Source organism: Eleutherodactylus coqui, chromosome 2, assembly GCF_035609145.1.
Source record: "Eleutherodactylus coqui strain aEleCoq1 chromosome 2, aEleCoq1.hap1, whole genome shotgun sequence".
Lineage (NCBI taxonomy): Eukaryota > Metazoa > Chordata > Amphibia > Anura > Eleutherodactylidae > Eleutherodactylus > Eleutherodactylus coqui.
The window spans coordinates 59,152,936-59,168,476 of NC_089838.1; the positions used below are offsets into that span (position 1 = coordinate 59,152,936).

The 15,541-nt window shown below is 41.7% G+C and overlaps 1 protein-coding gene across 3 annotated transcripts in view; it reads right to left on the reverse strand.

Annotated features, from left to right (window-relative positions):
- The window catches only part of LOC136610564 (gamma-aminobutyric acid receptor subunit pi-like), a 69,988-nt gene that overhangs the window by 36,857 nt on the left and 17,590 nt on the right, over nt 1-15,541 (reverse strand). For 2 of the 3 annotated variants that reach the window (XM_066589793.1, XM_066589790.1), the window contains exon 3: nt 2,748-2,815. In XM_066589793.1, coding sequence (XP_066445890.1) covers nt 2,748-2,815 — 68 coding nt within the window. Of the gene's footprint in view, nt 1-2,747; nt 2,816-7,037; nt 7,123-15,541 lie in introns of those variants that run through there. The other variant, XM_066589792.1, reaches the window with a different exon arrangement.

Sequence of the window (15,541 nt, forward strand, 5' to 3'; positions counted from 1 at the left end):
CCTGCAGTAAAACGTAGCTGGTTGCGTCTGATTTTTTTAGGTTCTCCACGCAGCACACACGTACCCAGAGCCCTTAGGACTGACAGAGGCAGGGCAAATATACTTTTTTGCCCTTTGTTTAAAAGGATAGGCCCACTGCGTCTATTCAATGACTAATAACTGTGTTGTGGCCCTGCCTACACAATTCTGTGCCTGTAGTATCAATGGAGGGTGCAATGCTCTGCACCGCCGATTTTGAGAAAGAAAAAAAAAGCAACACAGCTAACAGCAGCCTGCACAGTACTCCACACAGTTAAATGTGGCCCTAGAAAGGACCGTTGAGGTTCTTGAAGGCTACACTCACTCCTAACACTCTCCCTGCCTAAGCACCACTTCTGTCCCTAATACCGGGTCCAATAGAACAGCACTTTCCCTCAGCTAACTCACAAGACATCTGAGGCGAGCCGCGGGAGGGGCCGACTTTTATACTCGGGTGACATCTGATCGCCCCAGCCACTCACAGCAGGGGGGTGGTATAGGGCTTGAACGTCACAGGGGGAAGTTGTAATGCCTTCCCTGTCTTTCAATTGGCCAGAAAAGCGCGCTAACATCTCAGAGAGGAAACTGAAAGTAACCGGAACACCGCGTGGTACTCGTTACGAGTAACGAGCATCCCGAACACCGTAATATTCGCACGAATATCAAGCTCGGACGAGTACGTTCGCTCATCTCTAGTGACAAGGCTTGTATAAAGAGTCTGACTTTGGCTTGAAGGAATGCTGCCTTCCAATAGGGGGCATTGTAGAGGTTTTATTTCTTCTCCCTTATCTACAAACCATTAACACGTTTACACCTGGCACACTTCGAGCCTTAAGGACCAAGCTTATTTTCTTATATGTTCATTATTGTATCCAAAAATGCCATAATTTATTGTTATTGCTCTGTAGATGTAACTAGATGAGAGTTTGTTTTTGTGGGACACATCGTATTTTCCAATGGCACTATGTCAAGATACACATATTTTAGTCATTCGTTTTTATTAGATTTTTTTAGCTGGGGTTGAGATGCAAAAAAAAAAATAATTAAAAAAAAAAATCTGGCAATAGTAATACCAATTCTGCCATTGTTTTTCTGGACAGACCACCATCCAGAGACAGGTGGCACCATCGTTACAGGCACCTATGTCTTTTGAAACTGTTTCCAGGCACTGGTCTAAAGAAAATTTGGTTTCATGGCTTGCATTACATGTACTGCTTTTGGCACTCACTGTCACCTCTGTTTGCAGTGGTGTCGTGAATGAAGAAGCTAGATTGCTACAGGGTTGTCTTCAACGATGAATACAGGTTTTGTTTGGGCACTGACGACAGCCATGTTTGTGTCTAGAGACTTAGGGGTGAGCTTCTGGATCCTGCCTTTGCTGTGGATCGGCACACTGCTGCTGTGAAAGTCTGGAGGGCCACTGCATACAACAGTCAGTCAGCTTTGATATGTTCAGGACATCCTGCAGCCACATATGTTCCTCTCATGGCTGCTTCCAAGAGGCATTTTTCAGCAGGATAATTCTCGGCTGCACTCAGCAAGCATGTCATAGGAATGTCTCCAACATTGCCACACTTCTGTGTCCTGCCCAGTCCCCAACTTTGGCAGCTTACAAGTTTGCACAATCTAGAGGCTCAGTTACAGCAAATGTGCAGTAATATGCCGCAAGATAACATACGTAACCTGTATGCCTCAATGCCCGCCCGTATCACATCTTGTATCCAAGCTAGAGGCGGCCCAACAGAGTGCTAGAGCCTCCATGCCTGCATGTATCACATCTTGTATCTAAGCTAGAGGTGGTACAACAGGGAGCTAGAGCCTCCATGCCCGCCCATATTACATCTTGTAAACAAGATGGAGGCGGTACAACAGGGTACTAGAGCCTCCATGCCTGTACGTATCACATTTTGTATCAAAGCTAGAGGCAGTACAGCAAGGTGCTAGAGCCTCCATGCCCACCCGAATCACATTTTGTATTCAAGCTAGAGGCAGTACAACAGGTTACTGAAGCCTCCATGCGGCCCGTGTCACATCTTGCATTCAAGCTAGAGGCAGTGCAACAAGGTAGTAGAGTCTCCATACCCACCCGTATCACACCTTGTATCCAAGCTAGAGGCGATACAACAGGGTACTAGAGCTTCTATTCCCATTCATATCACACCTTGTATCCAAGCTAGAGGCGGTACAACAGGGCCTCCATGCCCATCCATATCACACATTGTATCCAAGCTAGAGGCTGTACAACAGGGTACTAGAGCCTCCATGTCTGCCTGTATCACACCTTGTATCCAAGCTAAAGGCGATACAACAGGGTACTAGAGCCTCTATTCCCATCCATATCACAACTTGTATCCCAGGTTGAGGCAATACAACAGGGTGCTAGAGCCTCTATGCCCATCCATATCACAACTTGTATCCAAGCTATAGACGATACAACAGGGTACTAGAGCCTCTATGCCCATCCATATCACAACTTGTATCCAAGCTAAAGGTGATACAACAAGGTACTAGAGCCTCCATACAAGTGTTCAGTTTTCTGCAATAAATTATCCTTTAAATCTTAAAGGCTCGTTAAATAAAGCATTTAAATTCGGAGGGTGATATGTATGTTTGAAGATTTCTGGAAAACCCAATCCAAATGTATTTTTTTTTTAATATTCTAAAATACCAAAAGCTGTTTTTCTTTACACCAATTATTTCGATCATCAGTTCACAGATGCTTTGCTTACCATGTTATCTTCTGAAATAGAGGCAATGCTTGCAATTTCCAGAGTCACTGCAATTTCAACAGGCTGTTCTAAAAAGAACAAAAACAATGTTGATTGCTGTTAACTGTTTTGACTATGATCAAAAATCTATTAACTTCAATATGCTATATTTATATTTGAGGGGCATTACAGGAGTTTTCCAGGCATTTTTTTTAGTGACCTATCCTCAGGAATAGTTCCTCAGCCAGGGTCCCGAGAGGTGGATCCCAGCTAATTAACTGTTGATGCTTAGAGATGAGCAAGTATACTTGCTAAGGCTAACTACTCGAGCGAGTAGTGCCTTAGCCGAGTATCCTGCCGCTCGTCTGTAAAGATTCGGCTGCCGGCGTGGGTGACAGGTAAGTTGTGACAGCGGGCAGGGGGGAGTGGGGGGGAGAGAGGGAGAGAGAGATCTCCCCGCTCTCCACCGCCGCTCCCCGCCCGCCGGCGGCCCCCGAATCTTTAGAGACGAGCGGGAGGATACTCAAGAAAGGCACTACTCGCTAGGGTAGTTAGCCTTAGCGAGTATACTTGCTCATCTCTATTGATGATCTATCTCAAGGATAGGTCATCAATAAAAATTGCTTAGAAAACCCTAGTAAAGTTTTATAAAATAAGTCTAATTCTTCGCGTAATGAAAAGGTATGCAATTGTCTAATATGTTTTCTACATTAATTCTTCTAAAGCAAGAGTACTCAACTAGTTTTAGCAGAAGTGCACTTGTCTGGGTGTGCAGTTATGTGAAGGTCTGAGCTGAACATCCAATAGTAAAGATGTTGCAAATTGTGAAAAATTATTTACATCATTGACTTCCTAAATTAAAGCGGTTGGTGCTCAGATTAGATCATCAATATCAGATCGGTGGAAGTCCACCGCTCTGGACCTCTGCTGATCTACTGATTGAAGAGGCCATGGTGTTTCTCAGGCCTATGACGTCATGTGTAGCGGTAACATGGCTAAAGAGCAGTTCAGTCCCATTCAAGTGAAGGGGGCTGATCTGCAATACCAGGCACAGTCGCAATGAAATATATAGGAAAGTGATCAAAAAGTTGTATCAATTACCAAATGGTTACCATTAAAAACTACAGCTTGTTCCACAGAAATGCTCTCACCCAGCTCACTTGATGGAAAAATGAAAATGTTAGGGATGTTTTAATTCGGTTATACAAAAAAATACATTTTTAAGTGTTTTCTACTATGCAAAACTAGCAAAACAAAAAAAAACTATATAAATTGGGTATCGATGTAATCTCACTAATCGCAGAACTAAGTTAACATGTAATTCATATCGCACAAGGACGCTGTAAAAAATAAATACAAAACAATGCCAGAATTGTAGATTTGTTTGTGTTACATCTAATAATAATGGAATAAAGAGCAAATAAAATGTCACGTTCCCAAAAATTGTGTCAATGAAAACTGCAGCTTGCCCCGCAAAAACAAGCCCTCATATAACTCTGTCAATGGAAATCTAAAAACATAATGGGTACTGGCATGCAACGATGCAAAAGCATTTTTTTCTTAGTGTTTTTGGTATACAAAGCTAATAAAACATAAAAACCCATAGAAACTAATATAAATCATGCTGATCCACAAAATGATATATTATTTATTCTGCGTGGTGGATGTCAGAAGAACAAAACCCAAAAAACAATGGTAGAATATTTTTTCCAACGTCCCTAAAAATTAATAAAAGTCATACAATACCAAAAAGTACCTATCCACAGAATATGTTCGGCAGTCTCTCCCATAGCTATAAAGTACTGAAAATATACACAGCAGTTCAGGGAGCAGAGGATCGGGCCACTGGATTCAATCCAATGTTCTTTATTTTAATCAGGGTGCTGATTTCAAGAAGCATTTCGATATTCGTGGAGAAAAGATTAGTATGGATGAATGTTCATATAAAAATTCTGATACCATAGTTATGTAGTGAGCTTGGTTCTAGTACTATATCTATGTACTAAGCTCAGTTCTGGTACTTTATGCAGTATGCTTAGTTCTGATACCATATCTATGTAGTAAATCTCAGTCCTGGTACCATAGGTATATCGTAAGCTTGGTCCTGGTATTGCATCTATGTACTAAGCTTGTTTCTGGCGATCTCTATATTGAGCCTTGTTCTAATGACATATCTTTGCATTTAACTCGATTATGTTATTATAGCTATAGAATATTCTTGGTTCTGCTACCGTATTTATGCAGTAAGCTTGGTTCTGTTACTATAATTATGTAGTAAGCTAATTTTAAACGTTCAGAATGGTGGGAAGCCTATACTCTTTATAGAGTCCAGGGCCGATCGTAGATTTAATTTGACTCTGCATGAAATACAGTTTATTTGCACTATATAAACACAGGTAAATGAATAGTCAAGTAATCCGTCTGTTAATTCAGCAACAAAAAAGGGGTGTTCTAATCAAAGGCAACTTGAAGGATCGAAAGGTAGTCATTTAGATGTGATATATGACTGCTATTGCCAATACATCAAAGCCCTGGAAAACTAGCACTAAAGACTAAGAGCCTATGTGGGCATCTCCACATCTTTGGTCCTCAAAGCTTGCATGACTCTCATCTTCACTTATCACTTAAGGGCTCATTCACACAGGTGTATGCAATTTTGGTCCTTGAAAAACGCACTATTATCACTGCATGTGTTTTTACGTCTGTATTACATCTGTATTCACTGCGTTTTTCACATCCACAAAAAAACCCCAAAACATAAGGAGTCCTAATTAATGTTTCTTGGCAACATGTGTGAAAAACACAGTGAATATGTATGGAACTGCGTATTTGCTGGATTTCTATGCTTAAAGGTGGCAACACATGGATGAATTTGCATGTGATGATTTCAAAAGGTTTGTTCTCATTTCCTTTTTTTGTGTGCGCATTTCTCTTGCATGCAAAAAACAGATTTTGCTCTATCTTTCTGCATATTTGCGTAGCACAGGGCCCCATAGAAGTCTATGGGAGGTGCCCAAATGCGAGCGCAGTATGCAAAGGGATGTGCAATATGTTGAGCAAAATCATGGGGAAAAGAACACATCTGGACCTCATTAGGCTAAATCGCCTTTTATATCAGACAGAGGGTATTGAGTGCACATATGAACAGCGCCTGCATGTGCAAAAACCAAGAGTTCTATGCAAAGACACATGCAAATCAACCTAGTTGCACTGAAGCAAGCATATTTGTGCATATGCTTGTTTGAAACTGGGTGATTTCGGTCCATAACGATAGCCAAAAATAGGACATGCTGCATTTTTTTATGTACATAAAATACGAACATAAAAATAACACAGATCTGAATACACCAATACAAATCAATGCTGTCTGTATTACATCTGCAAAAAATACAGAATGGGCCCTTTCATTGCAGTATGAATAAACATAGAGTATATAAAAACTTCTGTCATGAATTATGCAAGCATTGCACAACAAACCATAGGAATAATAGTAATCCGATTAGGGTGATTTCAGCAGATTACATCATCCGTACAGAACCGGTTTCCAACAATAAAAAAGGAATGTTTCGGATTTTTAAACTGCAAACTCTATAACCCCAGAGACCTAATGAGATCACAGAGCTGATCTTATAAAACAAGCAGTCAGAGAAAATAAGGCACTGAGGACCTCTCGTGGGCAAAGAGAACACATGCAGGTTCCAGAATTCCCAAACTGCTTGAATAGTATAATTAGAATATATAAAAGAAAAGAAATGAATGAAATAATAGCAATGCAACATCGAGCCAATCAAGGGATACTGCATATTTTGTTGTTCAAATAAACTTCCTCTATTATAAATTTCTATAGATATACCACATTAAAATATTCAAAATCTAATTAAGATCTTCAATAAAAACATTAATAATGATTAAATGTTGCTAATTAGAGACTGACAATATTTGAAGAATGTATTTCTTAGTATGTATACGTATGTATTTGCATGTGTGTGTGTATATGTGTGTGTATATATATATATATATATATATATATGTATATATATATACACAAGGTGTACACACACATATATATATATATATATTTATATATATATATTTATAGTGATCACATAATTAAAAACCTGCAGCTGTATAATCCAACCCATTGAACTGTGAACTTTGCTCAACTGGTTTATTACAGCACCTCCGAGTTCTCGCACTCATTTTAATTAACACGAGGAGGCGCTCCACCCCAGCACATAACAGGTAGTGATGCAGCCTCTTTTATTTATTTTTATGCATTTATTTTAACAATAAATTCTTGTTTTTTAATACTTGAGAGCATCCAGCAATGGTTCTTCTATACGGGAGGAACACCTGAAATATAGTTTGCACATTTTGCCTATTTGATGAATGTCTAACACTGATTTACTGTAATCTAACTTCTGCCCACATAGCAGGCTACAATTATTTTATTTTTACTATAAATGTATTAACTTCCATTTGTATTTACTATTCACAGACGTGACATGGTTAAAAGTAATAAATTTTATTAAATTTTATCTAAAAAAACACGATTGGGCACAACAAAGGACACAACACAAAATCTAAGTTGTAATGGAAAGGCGTTAACCCACCAAATAGTGGATAGAGAAATGATTGGTGGGTTTCAAAATTACAACTTGGTATTACTTCTGATACTCCGTATTTCTTAATGTCGCACGTCACATAGGAATACAGTCTGCATGGGGGCTGTTCATGGATTTCCCAAAAACCGGAACCCCAATTAGATATCTGTAGTTTTATTAATATAATGACAGAATTCGACCAGAGATACTCAGGTTGCGGAAAGGTGATGTTCAACCCGAGGAAGTGAATATCTCTGTCAAAAATACTGCCTAGTGGGCTGAAAAGTTTTTAACAGCTCAAAAGGACAGTATGTCAAGGAAATTGATTTTAGTCAATTTTTATTCCTTATGGCCAGTACTCCTACTCATGGCGACGATGTTTGAGCAGAAACTTTCAGATTGCAAGAAAGTGATATTCAACCTAAGAAGATAGTTATCTCTGTCAGAGCTTGTTGCCTAGTGAGCTGAGACTTGTGAACGGCTCAAAAGGACAGTGTAGTCCATTTGTATTTACAGACCAGAGGGATCATGATGGGGACAAAATTCACTCACAGTTATGCAAATCCCTATATGGGTGCTTTTGAGGAAAAGAGTATTGATCCACTTATATCTTGATCCCATCATATGGGACGACCCAGTATCAGACCTTTAGGATTTTATCACTAACCTTAATGCAAACACTTGAGTCCTGGCAAATGATTGCACAGATGGTAATACAGAAGATAGACTGGATCTCCATATACAGTCATACATCACCATATGCATATTATTTAATCATAGTCCCATAAACGGGCAGAAGACTTATATGCAGAGATCACAGAAACACAGCAAAAGATAGCATCTTATTGATCCCATTTGGATGACAGCTGTCCAATCTATTTATCCATGTTATATGTATATTAACCCCTTCAGTGGCAGGTTTTTTTAGTCTTCAGTACATTTCAACACTGATTTTTAGGAGATTTTCCGGGCGTGCCACTAAAGGGGTTAAGAGATTTTCATAGTAATGATCCTACCTTGTTGTGCTTCCAGAGGATTGAACTCATTAGATGAAATGGCCATCATTGGGATATTGATAAAAAAAACATCTGCAGAAGGAAACAACATGGATGCATAGATTGGACAGCTGTCACCTGAATGGCACTATATATCCCACATGGTGAATTCCATAAGAATTTTTAAAAAGTACAGAATGTGAGATATGCTGTTATTTTGGCTACCCCATCTCTCAAAACAAAATTTAATGAAAAGTTAATTAATTTATAAAGGTTAAGTTTTAGAGATTCTACAGTGATTAGTCTGAAATTTAGGTGATTCCTACTGCTATTCAGTGATTTTTTTTTGATTGAGGTCAAGGAGTGAGGAGGATGCCTTTTCAAGTTTAGTAAAGGCTTTATCATAGGGCTATATACTTTCCATGCTTCTTTTTTCTCGCTGTCCTTCAACTAACTCTTAAATTCCTCATCCTTTTGAAGCTGTCTGATCTGGGGACCAATAAATATTTCTTTCTCAAATTTCTCTGTCATGATCCTTAGTAATAGCTGACACAAGTAAATGCATCACCGTTCCTTTTGAGACCCTTTACAAACTGTTTTATGAGTCCGAGTCAGGGGTGGAAGGATGACTTAAAGAGTAATAAGCACCTGGTACATTCTTCTGGCTTGGTGTGAGTTATCATCAACAAGGCCAGTCCTTCTTCTTGTAATGATTTATCTATCATGACAGTCCTATTGACAGAGATAAGAACTGAATTTTGTGTAGCCCTGCGATAGTCCCTCTAAAAAAGTGAAAAGTTAAAAATAACAACACGCATCACTCGTGATTCTTGTACTATATAAGAATGTTTTCTATGGCTGTATAGGTTTCTTCAGTTTAGGTTGCATATGCCAGTGGAAGTAAAGGCAACATGTTTCCAGACTTGCAAGTAATTGTCTAAATAGTTTATAAGTATTATCCTCTTAAAGGGGTTCTCTGATAAAAAAAATCAATACTTACCTATTCCTCCCCTATCAGTCTACTTACCAGATCTTCGCCTCGCCTATCTTATCCTGACTCTTGTAATCCAGAGGGGTTGGGGTGGGGGAAGTCACCTAACCTCCAGCTGGCTGATTCCTCTCCTTCATGTGAGGTTATGTACCTTGCCGTCAGTCTTCTTCCTGCCAATGTACGTTACGTTATGTCACAGTTCACAGGCCAGCAGGGGGAGTACTGATTTACTTCAGAGACTGCTCATGCAAGCTGTCTCTGGAATAGATTAGCATTCCTTCCTAACCAGTGAACAACGTGACCTTCACTGACTAGCAAAGAAGATGAATGTAAGAAATGCAGCCATCATAACAAGCCTGCCGGCCGGCGGGCACTACAGCGGCTCTGCAAGGAGGTGATGTGGTAAGGAGACTGACGGGGGGAGGAATAGGTGAGTATAGATTTTTTTTTTATGACAAAACCCTTCTAAGGACCACCTCTTTTTTCCTCTCCACTTTCAAAAAATCATAACTCCTTTAATTTCTCCATTGCCGGGTTGTGTCTGACATTGTGATAAAGCTCCATTGATGTGAATAGGGCTGAGCTGCAAAACCACACACAACCTATGGACAGAAGTAATTCTGTTCATGGAAGACAGCAGCTATGTTTTTCTAAACCCAGACAACTCCTTTAATCATACTACTTCTGTGTCCTGCATCACATACCGTAAGGCCGCTTTTACACGGTCATGAAATGCGCACTAGATTTATGCGTTGGCAGATGCATAAATTTCGCACGAATATGAACCCCATTCTTTTAAATGGAGTGATATACAGGAGCAATGTTTTTCCTCAGGGAGAACACCCACTTGCGTTTTTAAACGCGATTGTCAATGGAGCTTTCTAATGTTAAAAACTCATCGCAAGTTTGTGGTTTTCAATTTTTGTGTGATGCGTGAACATTAGAAAGTCCCATTGACAATCGCAGAAATATCGCAGTGTTAAAAAAACGCAAGTGGGTGTTCACCCTCACAGTGATGCTGTGAGGAAAAAGTTGTGGCAAGTTCTATTTTTTTGTGTTCCTTGGAACGCATCACCCATTGATTTCAATGGGGCCTTAAAGGGGTTCTGTCATTAAAAACAAAAAAATATATACTTACCTATTGCTCCCTAGGCAGCCTGCTTACCTCTTCTTCCCCTCCCAAATCTTCTCCTGAAGCCGCTTGTCACTTCGGTCACGTGACCTGCACCCGCCCGATTTCCCTGGATCCGGTAATGTAGCGTACATTGCGCTACATTCCGCTTCCTTCAGGTCAATGTACGCATACGTCACTAGTGACTAGAGGCATAACGTGAAGCTCCTGGGCCCCAATGCAAAACCTGTAACAGGGCCCCCAACTATAATGCTTTATTCAAACTACTAAACTTACTATATGGAGAAGAGAAGCCTTATGGGCCCCCTAAGGGTCCGGGGCCCGGGTGCAACCGCATCCCCTATAGTTACGCCCCTGCTAGTGACGTAGCGTTCATTGCCTTGTCAGGAAGCGCGGAATGAAGGCAGCCGCGCGAGACCATGGCGCGACTGCGCATGCGCGAACCCGGGGCACGACTGCGCATGCGTGAGGCTGCGCCGCGCGCACCCGCCCGCCGGGCAGCACTTTACACGTGCACAGGCGCACTCTCGACTAATAGAAATGTATCCCTGACATTGTTGTCAGGCAGAATACATTTCTATTAGCCAATAAAAGTCCAAGCTTCTGCTGCTACCCGGCCTTTCATATATATATATATATATATATATATATATGCTATCTGTATCCGTTTATCCGTCTATCCATCTGTATTTATCCGTCTAATCGTCTGCGTCTATCCGTCTGTATTTATCCATCTATCCGTCTGTGTTTATCCGTCTATCCGTCTGTATTTATCCATCTATCCGTCTGTGTTTATCCGTCTATCCGTCTGCGCCTGTATTTATCCGTCTGTATTTAGCCATCTATCCGTCTGTATTTATCCATCTATCCGTCTGCGTCTATCCGCCTGCATCTATCCGTCTGTATTTATCCGTCTATCAGTCTGTATTTCTCCATCTATCCTTCTGCATCTATCCGTCTGTATTTATCTGTCTGTGTTTATCCGTCTATCCGTCTGTGTTTATCCGTCTATCCGTCTGTATTTATCTGTCTGCGTCTATCCGTCTGTGTTTATCCGTCTATCCCTCTGTGTTTATCCATCTAGCCGTCTGTGTTTATCCGTCTAGCCGTCTGTGTTTATCCGTCTATCCGTCTGTATTTATCTGTCTGCGTCTATCCGTCTGTATTTGTCTGTCTGCGTCTATCCGTCTGTATTTGTCCGTCTATTCATCTGTATTTATCCGTCTATCCGTCTGTATTTATTCGTCTATCCATCTGTATTTATCTGTCTATCCGTCTGTATTTATCCGTCTATTCGTCTGTGTTTATCCGCCTGCGTCTAATCGTCTGCGCCTATCCGCCTGCGTCTATCCATCTGTATTTATCTGTCTATCGGTCTGCGTCTATTGGTCTGCGTCTATCTGTCTGCGTCTATCCATCTGTATTTATCTGTCTATCCGCCTGCGTGTATCCGTCTGCGTTTATCCGTCTATCCGTCTGCGTGTATCCGTCTGCGTTTATCCGTCTATCTGTCTGCGTTTACCCGTCTGCGTTTATCTGTCTGCGTTTATCCATCTATCCATCTGTGTTTATCCGTCTGTGTCTATCAGTCTCTCCGTCTGCGTTTATCCGTCTATCTGTCTGCGTTTATCCGTCTATCTGTCTGCGTCTGTCTGTCTATATGTTTACGTGTATATAAACGCATATATATGCACATCTATCTATATCTATCTATCTATCTATCTATCTATCTGTGTGTGTATGGCGGTTTCAGGCGAATGTAATTTTCTTCCCTTATGCGGCCATGATTTTCACTGCCGTATATTGGGACAAAACTAAGCCTAAGATTTCTGTGGTTTCGTTTTCACCAGCAGTATTCTCTCCCGTTAATACTTGACTGAGAAAATATAGGACCTCCCCTATGAATACTATGTGCGTGAAAGATCAGGCGGCCGCCATATTCCCACCATTTATTTTGTTTCTTACAGTTGCTCCTACAGCGGTGTGTGTGTGTGTTTGTATATGTATGTGTGTATGTATGTGTATATATTTTACACACATACGCACATCGCAATGCATTGTTCTTACAAGGCGCACTGCACTGCCAGACACACTCGCATATTTGCCATGCGAGATATTGGTCTGAGTTTCTCGGGCTGATATAGTGCTCACTTGTGTAAAATCAGCCACAGAGAATGAATTTAACATCACCAAAGACATAAAGCTATACATTGCCCTCTATTATCAGCATGCTGTTATCCTGACCCCCAAGTGTCAATGCATAATGCATCCCAAGTGGCAGCGTGCCCACCCATATCACGTCTTGTATCCAAGCTAGAGGCGATACAACAGGGTCCTAGAACCTCCATGCCCGCCCGTTTCACATTTTGTATCCAAGCTAGAGGTAGTACAACAGAGTACTAGAGCCTCCATGCCTCCCATATCACATCTTGTATACAAGCTAGAGGTGGTATAACAGGGTACTAGAGTTTCCATGCTGTCTGTATCACATCTTGTATCCAAGCTAGAGGCGGTACAACAGGACATATATACATACAATAAGACCAGCTTTACACAGATGTAAATGCAGTTGCGCACACTTTTGTGCACTTTTTTGTCTGAGGGCAGCCGCAAATGGGTGTAAGTGTATGTACGCTCACTATCATGGAGTGTACATGTCCTATGCAGTGTGTATATATATATTATACATATTATATGAGTGTATATATATTTATATATGTATATGCATCTTGATATATAGCATAGATAAATGTATATATACATACACTTATACAATGCATTGCATGGGGAATATTCCTGTTTTTACCATGTGCAGTGGCTACCGTGAGTGATTATTATGAGTGACTGCTGTGAGTGGCTACAGTGAGGGGCTGCTGTGAGATTGCAAGGAAGATCTGGAAGCCCTTGGAAAACGTTGAGTGTTCAGGGACAGAGGCAGGGGGAAACACTAGCAGATTTTGGTAGACTGCAGGCAGGACTGCACAGCTCTATTCACTGCACTGAATGGGCAGAAGTAGCTTTGTGAGGGCGGAAGTGGTCAGCACAGCAAGGGGTGCTGGGAGATGACCTTCTAGCAGGAGGGGCTAAACATGTAAACAGAGCATGGCGGTGAAAAATGGAGCCTAGGTAAGTACTACTTCTGAAAAAAACATTTTGTATGTGTTATTTACAACAGCCTGTGCTAGGCAGGGCAGATTTATTGGAGAAAAAAATACAGATTGTATTGACAGAACCCCTTTAAATGCGATGTGCATGCGAGTGCGATACAAGGTTTCCGATTGAAACTCGCACGAGAGGATCTGAAATTCATGGAAGCGATGTGGTGCGGGAAAAAAACGTGGCATGTCCTACCTTTTCATGTTCCTCTGAATGCATTGCCCATTGTTCTCAATGGGACAGTAAAACACATTGCACGCCGTCTGATGTGCACGCAACTGCGATGCAAGGTTTCCCATTGAAAATAATGGGAAAAACTTGCCAATCCTCCGAAGCTACTTTGCTGAAGTGATGGGAAGCGTTTTTGACATAAAAAAAACACGTTGACAAGTATCATATCAGGCTCGATATCGTGCTTGCCCATGTGTAAGTAGCCTAAGGCCTCCTTCCCACGAGCGTGACGGGCTCCGCAGCGTAATATTACGCTGTGAAGCCCGTCACGGCGCCCCCCAGAGCCCCTATACTTACCTGCGGGAGATAGCGTGAAATCGCTTCCCCGCCCACCACCGCCGCGTCACCGCTCGTCACCGCTCGTCACCGCCCACCGCTCTCGCGTCACCAGCCGTGTCACGTGACGCGGCCGGACCGCGTCATTTGGCGTCATATGACGCTCGGCGGTGGGCGGGAAAGCGTTTTTTTCACGCTATCTCCCGCTGGTTACAGCGGGAGATAGCGTGAATGGACGGCTTCCATTGACTGCAATGGAAGCCGTCAGTGCGTACAGCCCGTCCTCACCCGCAGAAAATAGAGCATGCTGCGGGTGAGGACGGGAGAAATCGCGGTGCGTAATTCCGCGGTGGAATTACGCATCGTGTGCATTGTGCTATTAGGTTCAATAGAACCTAATAGCTGCGTGCAACGCAGCGGATTTTCGCCGCGAATTACGCGGCGGAAATCCGTTCGTGGGAAGGAGGCCTAAAGGAAGAGTCCTGATTGGCTAATGTAGTTCTCACTTCACTTCGCTTTTTACCAAATCTTGCAAGTATTTCAGTTTTACCTTAAGCCTTGAAATGAACAAAATAGTTCACTAATCTCTAATCACGACAAAAAAACCCAACATGGTTAACAACAGTTAGTTGCTATATCGGTTTAGGAAACAGGTGCAAGTACTGTTTTTTTTATTAATCTATTTACGTCATTTGGTGACATTTATGGAATACATGATTAAGCAATATATGCATTGTAACATCACGAACAACATGTGAGCTGCCCAACCCTTCATCTATAGACAGAATCCTGGAACATATGGCTGATGCAGAAAACCAGAACTGCAAGATTCCATCTATTGCATTAACACAATGCGGGAGTGTCAGCAGCTTTCAGGGTAAGGCCATATTTTCTGAACTTGAAACAGGTGATGATAGGAAGCTCCCAGGGATAGGTGTTTTGTGTTTTCATTCTAGGTTTTAGCCCTTCACAGTTTCATACATTTTAATTTGAAACTTTTTGCAGGCTCATTGATTAAGCTAATCGGGACCACTGATGGCTACAACTAATGGGCTTCCTTCCCTGTATAGCACTGCCAGTGGTGTGCTACCAATGGCAGCAGACCATGCGACTGCCATGGAGTCCATGGGGCAGTGGGACACCTCCACTGGCTCACTAGGTTTCACAATCGGGCCAATATGGATATCGCATTCTGTGCAGGGCAAAGCCCAACTATTTCCCTATCTCTAGTACTTATTATACTAAGAACATAGTGACACAGAGTGAAGTGTCTGGAGCAGCAGTAGTGTGAGCTATCAAGATTGTTCAGACTTATAGGGGAGATAAGGCCTGCTAGGGGCACAAAGGAGACAATATAGCTTTGTGTTGCCAAGGTAGGGTCCTATCACTTTGTGGGACCACAAAGGGGGTACCATCACTTTGTGGGGCTA